At 31.4% G+C, this 15,230-nt stretch overlaps 2 protein-coding genes and 1 long non-coding RNA gene across 3 annotated transcripts; 1 reads left to right on the top strand and 2 right to left on the bottom strand.

Moving 5' to 3' along the window:
- Nucleotides 1–853: 853 nt before the first annotated feature.
- On the top strand, nt 854–2,032 carry LOC124928831 (myb-related protein 308). The gene is made up of 3 exons (XM_047469083.1): nt 854–986; nt 1,055–1,184; nt 1,291–2,032. Exons 1-3 carry the CDS (start codon nt 854–856, stop codon nt 2,030–2,032), a joined length of 1,005 nt encoding a protein of 334 aa, XP_047325039.1.
- Nucleotides 2,033–2,395: 363 nt separating this feature from the next.
- LOC124929232 (beta-glucosidase 44-like) lies at nt 2,396–4,940 on the bottom strand. Its single transcript, XM_047469532.1, has 10 exons — nt 4,665–4,940; nt 4,464–4,598; nt 4,305–4,376; nt 4,139–4,226; nt 3,808–4,060; nt 3,541–3,656; nt 3,237–3,457; nt 3,097–3,128; nt 2,921–3,023; nt 2,396–2,840 (listed from the first exon to the last, which is right to left on the bottom strand). The coding sequence occupies exons 1-10, from the start codon at nt 4,915–4,917 to the stop codon at nt 2,560–2,562; spliced, it is 1,554 nt and encodes a 517-aa protein (XP_047325488.1). The 5' UTR covers nt 4,918–4,940; the 3' UTR covers nt 2,396–2,559.
- An 8,370-nt stretch (nt 4,941–13,310) lies between these two features.
- On the bottom strand, nt 13,311–15,016 carry LOC124932695. Its single transcript, XR_007098772.1, has 2 exons — nt 13,740–15,016; nt 13,311–13,651 (listed from the first exon to the last, which is right to left on the bottom strand). It is a non-coding gene; the product is annotated as an uncharacterized LOC124932695 (long non-coding RNA).
- Nucleotides 15,017–15,230: the final 214 nt, after the last annotated feature.

Genomic DNA, 15,230 nt, shown 5'->3' with positions numbered 1-15,230 from the left:
GATTGTGGACCTCACATTTTAAATTTGTTGTTTTAGATTTTGTGTTCTAGTATGTACCACCTTCGTAACAAAATTGGTCATTTTATAAAATGAATCAAAAATAATAAAAGAAGAATGAAAAACCAACCTATTTTGTGAAAATGATACATAATGAAACACAAAATGTAGAATATCAAATTTGATCCCAGTTGAAGGTAGATATATATATCTAAAGGCTCGTATTATCGATTTGGTAGAGAAACAAATTAAGATTAAGCCATGTGAAACTCAATTAAAATTGATCTTAGGATGAGGTCATGCTTGTCATACTAGCTAGAGTTGGAGAATCATATGCACAATCGATGAGAAACTTGTTTCAATGAGAATAATATTAAATATGGAGCTTGTACTAAATTGATAATAATAACTTTATCAACAAATATGATAATGTTATCTTCAAGATTAATTTAGTTTGAGATTTTTATTTTGTAATTAATTGATATACAAAATAGATGCAGAAAACATAGACTATTGAAAAGGAAATGAATATATTAAATATCAAAATCAAGGTATGATTTGATGAGATGAATGAATTTTACGTTATAATTAATGTAGTCTACGTAGATATACATAACGGGAAACACATGATACCAACGAAATGAACAGTAACCGAATAGATCTCTGCCTTGGCTTTGTTCATAATTATTATCAATGTCTGATCTGATGCAACGTCATTTTAAGGTTAGATGGGAAGCACGGGTCCCACTTGGGGTCCAAATGTCGGCTTTGTCCCACCATTTATAAAGCACGAGTAATTTCATAAAGAGTGAGATCAGAGGAGATTCTTTATAATTAATTAATTAATTTCAATTTGATGGGTCAGCACTCATGCTGTAATCAGCAAAAGGTAAAGAGAGGATTATGGTCACCCGAAGAAGATGAGAAACTCATTCGATACATCACCACTCATGGCTATGGATGCTGGAGTGAGGTCCCTCAGAAAGCTGGTATGGTATCTCTGTTCTTTCTCTCTTCATCTTTTTAATTAATTTAACTCATCATTTTTAATTATTAGGGTTACAAAGATGCGGAAAAAGTTGCAGATTGAGATGGATCAATTATTTGAGACCCGATATTAGAAGAGGCAGATTCTCTCTCGATGAAGAGAAGCTCATAATCAACCTCCATTCTGCAGTTGGAAACAGGTAATTCATTCATTCTTTACTTAATAAACAAATTAACACAATCATGCATTGTATGTACTACCAACACATTTTAACTTTTAATAACAAAACAATGTTGTACTGTCAGATGGGCGCATATTGCGAGTCATTTGCCGGGCAGAACAGATAACGAGATTAAGAATTATTGGAATTCTTGGATTAAGAAAAAAATAAGAAAGTCGGCTTCATCTCATGATATATTGAAGACTAATAGTAACCCAATATCTACTAACAACACATGTACTACAATATCCACCAACATTATTAATAAACACATAGAGCTTCCCTTTGGATCCAATAATTACCCATTGAACCAAAATGATCAAAATCAAGATCTTGTCACAAAGATGCAACCTTTCCAAGACACTCTCTTCTCTTCACCTAGTCCCAGCAGCCTGCAGTTCATGTTTGACACTAGCTCATTTGAAGGTCTTGTACTTAACCCAGATGAACGAATGAACATTAATTTTCTAGAATCATCTGGAATAAGCTGCGAGGCGAATTGGCTTAACCAACAAGAGATTCAGTATCTCCCATCAAATTCATTCACAAATGCTTGCACCTCAAGCTATTTGCCGCCATTGGCGGATCAGGGCTTGGCATTGGCTGACATGAATGCTGATCATCATCAAACACAGAATTGCAATGTTGGGTTAAACGAAAGAGAGATGGGAATGGAGTGTTTAAATAGGCAAGAATTGAATGAATGGGTTGAATCACAGAGCTGTCCTAGTTTGCTATTTTGGGAGCAAGAGGAAGAGGGAAAGGAAATTGCACCCACCTCTTCTACCATGGCTAATATTCTCCCTTCTTTTCCTTCTTCCTTGTAAGATATAATTGGGTTGCCCTAACCCGATCCTAATGTTTATTATGGCCTCCAAAGGTCTCTAACTAACTGAGCTAACAGGCTCGTTAGGCCCTTTGTATAAACTATGTGTGTGTGTTGTTGAGTGTCTTCTTGTTTGCTTCACCTTTTCTTTATTGACAACACTTTGATCGGTTTGGATTGTAAAAATCTGTGTGATAAAATGTAATAGTAGAGGAAAGTTCCATTTAGATTATATGTTTACAAAGATTCATAGCTATCATAGAGCATGAAAACATGTTGTTATGGTTATGAGTTCGAGTCTTCATCTAGTTAGTTAATCCACGCTTGTTTATTTTTATAAAATAAATAGGCTAAGAAAGTCATGGTAGGTTTTAACCCAATAAAAAAAACATAGGCCCATTGCCCTGTTCCAATTGCCCTGTTTTTGGGTAAACATGAAGAGCATTATTATTGATAACAAGAGGAAAGAAGATAGAACAAATACTAATTGTTTTTTATTGCTCCAACATAATTTTCTCGTGTCCACCACTAATTCTTCTTGATCTTTCTACACAATTGTCTAAACCAATATGCCGACATCTTCGGATAACGTGCGAGTGTCTTATAATCAATATAGGTGATGCCAAATCTAGAAGTGTAAGCGGATCTCCACTCAAAGTTGTCGACTAATGACCAAGCAAAGTAGCCTTCCACGTTCGCCCCGTCGTCAATGGATCTCTTCAATTCACTTATATAAGACTTGAAGTAATTAATCCTATTGTAATCACGTAATCCCTGAGGAAGTGTCCAATTTCCCGGATCATCCATTCCTGTAGAAGTCGAGTATCTCAAACAATTATGATAGATTAATCCAATATTTGTTAAATCAAATTAAAATAATAGAACGTACCATTCTCTGATAAGATAATTGTATGTTGTCCATATCGCTTTTTTACATACATCATAGACTTATACATGCCAGATGGCACTATACGTAGCCAATCCGAATTCGCCTAAACCAATTCAAAATAAACTTAAACTCGTTCTATGTAAATAAAATTTTTAAGTAGCTAGTTAATTTATTACCTTAGGACCGAGTGGAACTCCCAATTTGTCATCTAAACACATTTTACACAAAAACAGGAGTTATTTATAGAACATTGATCGATTAGTATTCAATATTTTGTTTACACTTCCTCTTTATATATATGAAAAAATGTTCTTACCAGCAAATGAAGCATGCCAATCAGACTGATAGCTGGCCACTTCTGGTTCAGGCAACTTAGGATCATAATATATTAAAAACGATGTATAATGGTTAATCCCCACAAAATCGCTAGATCCTTGCACCAGTTTCCTTTCCCCCTCGGTAAACTTAGGTAGTCGATCACCAACAATTTCTATCATTGTCCTTGGATATTCCCCATAACTTATTGGATGAAGAAACCTACATAGACATGATCAACTTTGTGATATTGTTAACAGAGTAAGGCTAATGTATCTAGATTTTACAGTGTTTAAAGTTTGTACCATCCGAGATGAAAATCTCTAGCTCTTTGCGCTGCGTAATTGTCTGCTTTTCCTCTTGTAAGTGGTTGATACCAATGAAAATCCATTACCATTCCAATCCTCCCCTTTTGTTCATCCTAGAATATGTAAGGTAAATGTCACATAAATGTGATAGATTATGAGAATAATCTTTATATTAGGAATATAAAATAATATATTAGGAATAATATAAAATGCAATGGATTTATCTTAATGAATAGGTAACAAACAACTGAAAATATTACTTACTCGATATTTTTCTCGATATCTTTGCACTGCAGTCGCGTGAGACAATAACAAATTGTGACCAACAATGTAAGATTCAGTTGCAGAATTTCCGGCTGAACAATTTCCATAAAATTTAGAGCACCTCCCCGGAGCATGTAACCCATTATAATATCCATATTCAGCAATCACTTTGGGTTCATTGAAAGTAATCCAATTCTTTACTCGGTCTCCAAATGTTTTAAAGCAAAAATCAGCATAATTAGCATAATCAGTCCTGTTTAAAACAAAATTCATCATAATCGGTCTTGTTTAACAAATATATATTGTAAATCTAATTTTAAGAAACACTCACACTACTTGATGATCTAGCCAACCCAAATATCTATCTTCGAGAGCTTGAGGAAGATCGTAGTGATAAAGATTTGCGTAGGGAATGATTCCTAAAACCAATTAACCAACCCAAATATTTATCTCAAAATTAATGTTCAAAGTTATAGATAATTCACAACCCTTTATACCTTTTTGAAGCAAATAATCAATTAACCTATTATAGTAAGCAACTCCCTCTTCATTGACCTTCCCTGTACCATCTAAAATCAAAGTAATAACATAACACAATTATATATTTAAATCATGAAATTAATAATGTTTAAAAAACTTTATTAATTAATCGTTACTTGGAAATATTCTCGACCAGGAAATTGAGAATCGATAAGCGTCAAAGTTTAACTTAGCGAGTATATCGATATCCTCCTTGTATCGATGATATTGATCTACTGCAATGTCAGCATTTGCACCGTTCTGCATAATTCCTGTAATTAAAATTTTCAATCATTATCTTTCAATTAGAATACTAGAATTGAATATAAATGTCCGACTTGGCTGCTTCACAAATGTGTCCCAAATGCATGGACCCCGACCGCCTTTGTCGGTCATTCCTTCGACTTGATAAGCAGAGGTTGCAGTTCCGAATATAAACCCTTTTGGAAAGCTTTCGCGAGTAAGGCCGCCCGTATCGAATTTCATTGTTTCGAATGCGATTTGTTCATCTGAATAATTGAAATGAGAACTCGAGACTAATTCAGCAGCTGTAATGCCCACGAAGAACAACAACAATGCAAATTTGCCCATTATTGAGAAACGAATTGATCATTGAGATTTGGAACTTATAAGTCTATTTAAATAAATGGATGATGACGAGGACGACAAGGATAAGATGCCGAATCTTATTATCAATGGCTGTCATATCTAGATCTGTCTCTTCCACTGTCTATTTTAAATTTTAAAATAAATAAATAAATAATCCAAAATTTATTTAAATAACTAATAAGTTATTATTTCATTCACATTTATATAAAAAAAAATCTTCTTTTGTTTGTATCAAAATTAGCGAGCCTATTATTTATAATACATTTTTGTTGAAACGTATGTTTTTTCATACGTGTAATGTGGATAATACAATATATATGGGATATAATTGGAAATGGGATTAAAATTATAGTTAGATAATAATTAAGATTGAATTCTTATATTTAGAAAAAATACAATTTTTATAAATATTATTTAATCATTTTTTTTTCTATATCGACTTTGATATTATAAAAACATTTATGATCAAAGTCTTAATTGGATATGATACGTTTAAACAAATTGTAATATGCTAATGGTGTAATTGAAATCTGTGATGGAGTTAGGTAATCTTTGAGTCAAATTGAAATCTTGAATGGACTTAGATAATATATGAGACAAATTGTTTGAAAATTACTTTTTTTTTTTTTTTTACTTTTGCGTGAATAAATATATTTATTAATAAATAATTCTATCTAAATATATTTTTATCTAACTTTAAAAAAATATAGGAATTATGTAATTGAAATCTTCCATCGAGTATGATAATATTTGAGACAATTGTTTTGTTTTGTTAAACTAATGGGCCTGTAACCTAAAATGTTTTTGACTTAAACCACAAAATTTGAATAACTCTTAATTAATCTCAACAAGGATCAAGAATTTTTATTTTTAATTATAAAAATAAAGTAAGAATATCTTAATATATTTTTAATTAATAAATTGAATAATTTAATGGTTAAAAAATATATATAACGATCGAGTTTGAGTAAAATTTACAAAAACAAAAACTAATCAAGCTGCAACAAGTTATAATTTGAACATATTAGGAGATAAAAAAAACAGATAGCAGTTTGAATTATCTGAATATATCCAATCAAATTGATAATAATACTAATGAGTATAACCTTATAATGGTATGAATAATAATAATATAATGGATCAATTTATGCTTCGGTCATATAGTCAGGGTAAGTCAGTAAACCCATGACTCAGACAGTCCAATCTGAGGAGCAATACATTCAAAAATAAAAATTAATAAATTTAATAAGTTCAAACCAATAAGTTATTTTTTTTCTAATTTATTATTTTTAATAATTTAGTAATTTACAAATAAATAAACAAGTAACGTACAACTATTAAATAAAAACAAGTTATCAAATATCAAATATTAATATATTTATAACAACCCAATAATTAGGTCCACTAAACATAGTCAACTTTGTCATATAGCACTTTTGGGGCATGGGGTAAACCCATCAATCTCAAGACTATGACAGCCCAACTTCTTATGTCTGTATACATGGTGCTCTTTTATTATTACAATCCATCCAACTTCTAAAAACGATAATAAACTAGTAAAATCTATAATTATTTAAAATCATACAAATTTAATTTAAAAAATATTAGTTATACATTATTATTATTATATATATATATATATATAATCAATCAATTTAAAAAAATTATATATTTAAATATAAATTAATTAAATAATAATAATACGTAAATAACATAATAAAAAATTATATTTACAAAATTAATTAATTTTATTTATTTATTTAAATAAATAATAACTTTATTTTTTTAATTTTAAATATAATTTTTTTTAAAGTAAAATTGTATAAAATCGTAAAATCAAAAATATTTATAAATTCGTAAAATCATAAAATCTCATTATCGTAAATTTAAAATCGTAAGAGTTTACCTATTTAATAGTTTACTTAAAACCAGACCCGTTAACCTTATGTGAAATCGTAAAATTTTAAGAGTAAACTCGATATTTTAACAGTTTAAAATTGGATTGCCGGATCGAGACACATGATTAATATAGATCTTAACGTGAGAGTAATGGGTACGCATAGGGGTCACGGTTTGAATAAGAAAACGCATAACACTTTTTATATTCTTTTTTCATTTCTCTCTAATTAATAAAAATGTATAATCAACATTAACAATTTAATAAATTTTAAGAATAAAAATTTAATTTAATTATATTAGAATAATAAGTGTTCAATAATAAAAAAAAATATATATATATAATAATTTTACACCATTTTTTTTTATATTATATATATTTTTTTATTTTTTTTATTTATATCTTTAACTAATAAATGAAATATTAACAATTCAAGAATTAATCAATTTTAAAAATAAAAAACTAATTTAATTATATTAACATAAGTGTTCTTCAATATATTTTTTTTAATATATATATATATATATAAATATATATATATATATTAATTATTTTTATATTATTATATTATATATATGGACCATTTTTAATTATATATTATATATATAACAATCTATTTAAACTTAATTAATTTGCGATATATTTAAATAAAAATAAATTATTATTTTCTTATTATTTATCTAAAATTTATATTTAATGAGCAACTAATATTTTTTTTATAATAATAAAATAATTAAAAATAAATTAATCATTTTAGTTATTTATCTACATTTTATATTTAACACAAAATTGATAAATAATATTTTTTATATTGAAAATATAGTTTTAGATTATTAATAAAAAATGTCTATGTTATTTATAAATTAAAAAAGTTAAAATTTTAAAATTTTATTAGTTATAAAATATATGCAACCAAATGCATACACAAAATTGTAAATAAACACATCAATTATAAGTGGTCTGATAGTTAAAGTGATCGTTTTACACACTTAAGACAAGAGGTTGGATTGTCGATGGATAAGAGGTCGATAATATTTGTTTGTTAAGGATATGGGACTTGTGAAAGTGTGATTGAGATTATTGGTTATTTTGACGAGGGATAAGAGGTTTGTAACAAATGATCGTGAAATTTGTGGTTGGTTTGCCGAGGGATAAGAGGTCGGTAACAAATGATCGTGAGGTCACGAGATTAGAGGTCGATTGAGATTTTGGTGGTTGGATTGATGATGGATAAAAGGCCAATTTTGGGATTGCCAATGGATAAGAAGCCGATAATATTTGTTTGCTAAGGATAAGAGACTTGTAAAAGTATGATTGAGATTTTTGGTTATTTTGACGAGGGATAAGAGATCGATAACAAATGTTCGTGAGATTTGTGGTTGGTTTACCGATGGATAAGATGTTGGTAACAAATGATTGTGAGGTCACGAGATTAGAGGTCAATTGAGATTTTGGTGGTTGGATTGCCGATGGATATGAGGCCGATAATATTGGGATTGGGATGATTGAAATTGATGGTGGTCTACCGAGGGATAAGAGGTCGAAGGATCGTAAGGTCACGCGATTAGAGAGATCGATTGGGATTGGTGATTGGTTTACTAAGTGATAAGAGATGACGATAATATTTGTTTGCTAAAAGGATAAGAGACTTGTGAAACAATGAAAGTGTGATTGAGATGTATGGTTGGTTTGTCGAGGGATAAGAAATCAGTAACAAAGGATCGTGAGGTCACGAGATTAGATGTCTATATAAATTGGTGGTTAGATTGTCGATAGATGAGAGACTGGTAACATTGGGATTTGGATGTGGTTTGCTGATGGATAAGATGTCGATTGAGATTTTGTGGTTGGTTTGCTAAAAGGGATAAGAGACCAATAACATTGGTTTGCACTTGTGAAATTATGTGATTAAGATGTGGTTTATCGAGGAATAAGAGGCGTGTGAAAGTGTGATTGAGTTTGGTGGTTGGTTTGTTGATGGATAAGAAGCATGAAAGTGTGATAAAAATTTGTGGTTGGTTTACCGAAAGATGATGCCGGTAACATTGGTTTGTCAATGATAAGAGATTTGTTGTTGGTTGGCAAGGGATAAGATAAGAGATTAGTAATATGAGAGACTAATTGGAAAAATAACAAATATTGGTAGTTAAATATATGAATGAGATTGTTGGTTTACCGAAAAAATTAAGGTAAAAAGGTTAATGATATGATGAGATTGTTGGTTTGTCAAAAGTGAAATTAAAAAATATTGGTACTGTTGAGATAACTGAGTGCAAAAATGAGGTTACGAGATTAGTAATATGAAATGTCTATTATGTAAAAAATGATATTTTTGGTTGACCTATAAATGAGGTTAAAATCAGTGAACTAATGAGAAAAAAATTAAATGAATGTCTCCTTATCAAATTTATTATCATATTTTTTTTTTTTTGATGAATAACAAAAACAACGTTGAATGAGAGAAGTAAGACAACCATTAGATTATCTAAACCATTGAAAAATATGATGAAGGCGATGAAAACGATAATGATGATGACGACAAAGATGTGAGTATTGTTTATTTCAATTTTGTAAATGTGAATTTTATTTATTTTACAACACATATGGTCATTATGTTTATTATGTTTGTTTTCCATAATAAGTTAAAATAAAAATTATAATCAAATAAATTTTGCTTTTAAATCACATTTTTTCCTCTATCTCTCTTTTCTGGCAAATAACCTAAAACAAATAAGTTGAGTAGACACTTAACTCCTATAAGAATCAAACTTACTCAAGACAAAATGAAAATAAAAAATGATTCATGAATAATGAAAATGATCAGATCCTAACAAAAACAAAACAATTAACCAGCACTAAATTAACTCAAAAACCGATTACAGAAACAAACAAGCAAACAAAAAGAAGTTTCTCTCCCCAGTAATATGAATAAAGAAATATATTTACGAACATCCTCATGCATATATTATAATATATAAAATAAAAGGGAGAAAAAAGCTCAAACAGTGTACATAGAAAGACTGTTTTCTTGAAGGAAAGAAGTTAATTACAGTGAATTAATAATAGAATACATTCAAAGGTAGTCACGCCCGTTTGAAAAAGGAGGTTCCATTTTGAGCGTGTTGAACTTGACCGGAGGAGGAGGAGGAGAAGGCGGAGACGATGGAGTGGTAGGCTTTGACCGCCATCTCTCTCTTCACCTGTCCTCTTCTGGGTAGTGGGCGCTTCTCTTCCTCTTCCCTGCTTTCTGTTTCTGGGTTCATGGTATTGATCAAGTTCCATGTTTCTGCTGATTCAGTATCATTCACCTTGCTCCTCATCTTTTCTTGATTCTTCGATCTCTTTTCTATTAAGTCTACTAACTACTATCCACTTTTCTCAGCTCAGTGTATTTTTGTATTATAAGGTCTACGTGGGGAAGAAGGATCTTAATTTATAGTTGGTATACATACATGCGGCCGGGGGATCGAGGAGACATGCCAGCTAGAATTGTAATTGTTTCTTTCTTTGACATCCCATCCAACAAGATTACAGCTAGCATTTTTTGTCTTTCATGTTTTGACCCTGCAACCATGCATTTACAATTATATATTATATGTACATCACATCTTCATTTACCCAAAAAAGACTATTTTATAACAGTAAACAAGTTTGTTTTTTTGGTGTGTGTTTTACCACTTAACTAAATAACATTTCTCCAGAGATAAAGAATTGAAAAGGCGAATATGATCATGTTTTTACCATACAATACAATGGAGGATGGGATCAATATGGCCCTATGGGAAGAATTTAAACACAAAAATTACTGTTTTCTTTTTCTTTTTTCTCATTTTCAATTGCAATTAGTATTTCTGCAGATAACAGCTGTATATGTACTGTTCCCAAGAATGAACGACTTTAATTTACATGGGTTAATAATATCTTTCTTTAAATAAATAATGAAGTTGACTTCAAGCATGCAGCCTTGTTACCCTAAACCTGGCTCCGTTCAACCTGGCCCACACGTGCTAGCTGCTTAGCTAGCTATCAAACATTTATTTTCCTTTAAATGTAGTTTTGATCCCTTTCATGATTTAAAGATAGTACCCATTCTCTCATTCAATACAACAACAGCAGCAGGGAAAAAATGGATTAATCAGTGTGAAAGGAAAATTTGGCCAAAGGAAGCAACTATATAAATAAATGGAAACAGCTAAAGAAATAAAATAAGTCATGCTTCCCTATATATAATGAATCCATGTCTCCCCAAATATTGTCTCCTGGAGAAAACAAAAGACAATTTTCATTCAAATTATAATACAAAGAATTAGCTGTCAAGATTCTTAGAAATTAATTTTAAAAAGAAGCAGCAGGAAATCTTAACGATAAAATAAACTTGCACGCAGCTCTCTGTTACAAGCCATCAGAGATTGTATATATGGTTAAGGGTCTATCAAATAATGCACACGTGGGGTTGGACAAATCCATTTGTTTAAAATCAATCATGCTACAAGGATTGCAAGATAATCTCCTGCAATCAAACCCCTTTTGTTGGTTGTCTTGTCTCAACCCGAACAGAAAGAAAGAAAAAATGGAATCTTATCACTCACAGACAACCCAAGCTGGCATGCTTCCCAACCTCCACCACTTGTGGAAGAAGGAAAGAAAGAAGATGGTATTCCGTAGATCCACAGTGACCTATAGATAGTCCTCACGAGTGCTGCTTTCAAGCATATAAAGCAAGTGGATCAGAAAATATAACCCACAAAAAAACAAGAGAAAGAAAGAGATTTTGTTTTTATTTTTAACTTTTCCAATGGATAAGATGATGAGCAGTGGCGCTGCAGCAGCAATTGGTGGAAGCTTCAGGAGCAGAAGGCCTCTTCCAAAAAGGGGACAAATTAAGTCAAGAATGGTGGCAAATACACTTCATACTATTGTTTCAGTGCTTTCCAGAGTCTCCTCTTCTGGCCAACATCATCATTCCAGAAGGAAAAGCTTCTCTAGGGATACACAAGGCCATCATTAGAAACTTGCTTGTAATCAAAGATCTGTTGTAATACATCTTCTCTTTTTATTTTTACTCTTCTTTTTATACTCATCATCTTGCAACTTAAGAACAAGCAAAAAAAAGTTCATAATGAGAAAATTTCAACGCTGGTGGGCATCATTATATATGCCTAAATGTATACATGAACTCATGGAAATGTAAACAGAAACAACAAGCATATGTGAAATATGAAGCAGTTTCTAGTTTCACTTTCTTCAATTGTTAAAGACTGATGAAGATGTGTATATGAAGAGGGATGAAGATATATGGATCATTACTGCATTTTCTATAGGAGAGGAAATCCATTTTTTTGTGTAAAGGTAAAACAAGTTTCATTGATCAATTTAATCACTAAGATAGTAACCAAATGGTGAAACCCATCAAAAAATATTTCAGTACAAGTTATGATAGGAGTTGTCATAAATTCTCTAAATGAAGAAAGAACTCAAAAAGATATACAATCATAAAGAGAGGTTATGACTTCCTCCGAGGCTCTATGTCCATCATTCAAAGGGATAGACACCAATTCAATGCCCAGGACCGATTCCAGTATTTATTATTCCTCCTTATTCACAGTCTTCAGCAATTAGATCCTCGAGTTGTGTCTTTATCCACCATTCGTGTCACTCATTTTTCAATTGTACCTTTAGCTACCATTAGTGCTTTTAATCTGTCTAAAGCCCATCCATCTTGACCCAATTGCTTTCTTTCCTATAATGGCAGTTCAGTGAGAGTCCAAGTTTGATTTTCCTCATGTGCTGATATTTCCTGATTCGTTGCCTTAACTCATTCATTTGATCTACTTGCTTCTTGATATTAGTTTGGCTCATGAATCACATACATATTTGCCTGAAAACAACATGTGCATTGTCTATACATGTATAAGGGTATGAGAATGTGAATGGTGTGTGATGATGCCATTATCTTATGTCATCTTTTGTTTCTCATCTTCCTATTCTCTTTATGCATTTAAATGCTCCATCAGGATGATATAGCATAGTGTAATGGGTTGATCATGTAAATATGTTACGACATATATGTGAGCTTTCTCATATATCCGAAATCCATTTTTGTTCTTTAACTTTAAGAACATTTGAGTGAGTGTAGTAATTACATGCTGATATTTGCTTCATATTGAGATTTGTGCATACATGTGAGTTAGAAGACTTACCTGTGAAGTGTTGTTTTCTTTTGTGTATGGTGTGTCTGTCTTCATCTTGACAAATTATTTCATTTCATTAAAAAAAAAGACATAGATGGAACATTAATTGTACAAAGAACGCAAAAATAAAGGAAATGATAATAAAAGCAACCAAGGAAACGCCAAGAGAAACCAGACTACAAAAAAATAAAAGTTTAAGAGATTATCAAGTAAATCCAAATCATCCTGCAGCAAATTATTAGTAGATCATTTGTCAAGGGTCGGGAGAAAATTAAGAAAAAGTGATCTTCACTCTAAACAACGTACTTTCATTTTTATCAAAGGATCTCGTGTTCCTCTCATTCCAAATAACAGTCCATTTGGGTAACTCAGGCAGATAAATTAATAAAATGCAAGGAGAAATTGATAAAGAAAGCAACTTTTTAAGGAATAACTTAATACAGAAACAACTCTATATGGCGAAAAGCTAAAGAAATAATATCATGATACCCTACAAAGAATCCATGTAAATCATACTGCAATTCATATTGTAAAGAACTCGTAAATTATGTGAGTACAATGGGAACATGATGGCTATGGGTTGCAGGGAAGAACGTACAACGATTTGAGATCCCCCAAAACATGTTTCCTACAGAAAACAAAAGACAAATTGCATTAAATAATAATACAAAGAATTGGCTGTCAAGATTCGTAGAAAAAAACAATAAAATAAAAACCTGCACGCAGCTCTGTTACCAGACATTAGATTGTATGGTTAGGGTCTTTCAAGTAGTGCACGTGGGATTGGACCAGACATTTGTTTAATATCAATCATGCTGCAAGGATTGCAAGATAATATCCTCGAATCAAACCCACTCCGTTGGTTGTCTTGTCTCTACCCGAACAAAAAGAAAAATGGAATCTTTTTACTGACAGACAACCCAGGCTGGCATGCTTCCCAACCTCCACCACATGTGGAAGAAGGAAAGAAGGCGGATTCAAGATCTTTCTTCCCCATAACCAACCATGGTATTCTATAGATCCACGATGAGCTATAAATACTCCTCGTGAGTGCTTTCAAGCAGATAAAGCAAGTGAATCAGAAAATATAATCCACAAAAAGAAAAACAAGACACAAAAGAGATTTTTGTTTTTAGCATTCCCCATGGATAAGATGATGAGAAGTGCGGCTGCAGCAGCAATTGGTGGAAGCTTCAGGAGCAGAAGGCCTCTGCCAAGAAGGGGGCAAATCAAGTCAAGGATGGTGGCAAATACACTGCATACTATTGTTTCAGTGCTTTCCAGAGTCTCCTCTTCCCAAGATCATCATTCCAGAAGTAAGAGCTTCCCTAAGGAATAGGGATACACAAGACCATTATTAGAAACTTGCATGTAATTAAAAGATCTATTGAAAATTTGAAATCCATCTTCTTCTTTTTTTCTCTTTTGATACACATCATCTTGCATCTCAAGAAACAAGTTCTCATAATTGAGTAAAGAGACATAACATTACGGAACCAAACTCTCTGTATTACAGGTTTAGGAAAGTCTAAACTTGATGAGGCCTGGCAATAGAATATGTATTAGGTCACAAGAGATAAGAAAACCCAGTAGATAAAGTCCTTCCTTTTCAAAGAACATCATAAAATAGAATCAACAACACGCATTTCATCAAACACATACTGGGCATCAAATATTACATGGAATTGCAGACCGAAAAAACAAGCATATTTCCAGGCCAGCCTTGAAACTAAGTCAAAGAACATATTAAAGGCGTGTGAACAATCAGAAAGTGCACAAGTCCAAGACAAAATATATGGTCAGAAATTATATAGAACAGCTTCACTGCACCAGGATTCAATTTACTATACGAAAGAAGGTGAAATGTCCAAAATTTTAATTTCAAATTCCCAATTTTGAGTATGATTCCAAAATTTGAACCGATAAAAACAAACTATGACACATGTGTGGCCTATTTGTAAACAAGTGACGGATATCTTATTCCTTTCTTGCCTAAACCCGGCATTCAGAATCAGTTTTACAATAGACTAACTAATAAAATTGAAAATCTTACAAAACTAGGAACTCGAGATGACCCTAAAAAAAAGTTTTTTTTTTCTTTTTTTATCCGTGGCATGTAACTTTAGTTTTTGCCAAATGATTTATAAAAAAAATAATAGGATGATTTATCGATGTTTCCTATCACCAACTACTTCACCGTCCTAAAT

This window comes from Impatiens glandulifera, chromosome 3, assembly GCF_907164915.1.
Source record: "Impatiens glandulifera chromosome 3, dImpGla2.1, whole genome shotgun sequence".
NCBI lineage: Eukaryota > Viridiplantae > Streptophyta > Magnoliopsida > Ericales > Balsaminaceae > Impatiens > Impatiens glandulifera.
The sequence above is the reverse complement of the archived record's forward strand: the minus strand, read 5'-3'. Positions and strand labels throughout refer to the sequence as shown.

What these genes read in the sequence shown, in the direction of transcription:
- LOC124928831 (XM_047469083.1), top strand. Translation starts at nt 854, where the DNA reads ATGGGTCAGCACTCATGCTGTAATCAGCAAAAGGTAAAGAGAGGATTA. An exon ending in TGAGGTCCCTCAGAAAGCTG is followed by an intron (nt 987 to 1,054) that starts GTATGGTATCTC and finishes TTTAATTATTAG; the next exon opens with GGTTACAAAGATGCGGAAAA. An exon ending in CATTCTGCAGTTGGAAACAG is followed by an intron (nt 1,185 to 1,290) that starts GTAATTCATTCA and finishes TTGTACTGTCAG; the next exon opens with ATGGGCGCATATTGCGAGTC.
- LOC124929232 (XM_047469532.1), bottom strand. Translation starts at nt 4,917, where the DNA reads ATGGGCAAATTTGCATTGTTGTTGTTCTTCGTGGGCATTACAGCTGCT. An exon ending in TGATTATTTGCTTCAAAAAG is followed by an intron (nt 4,227 to 4,304) that starts GTATAAAGGGTT and finishes AATTGGTTTTAG; the next exon opens with GAATCATTCCCTACGCAAAT. An exon ending in AGAGATTTTCATCTCGGATG is followed by an intron (nt 3,458 to 3,540) that starts GTACAAACTTTA and finishes ATGTCTATGTAG; the next exon opens with GTTTCTTCATCCAATAAGTT.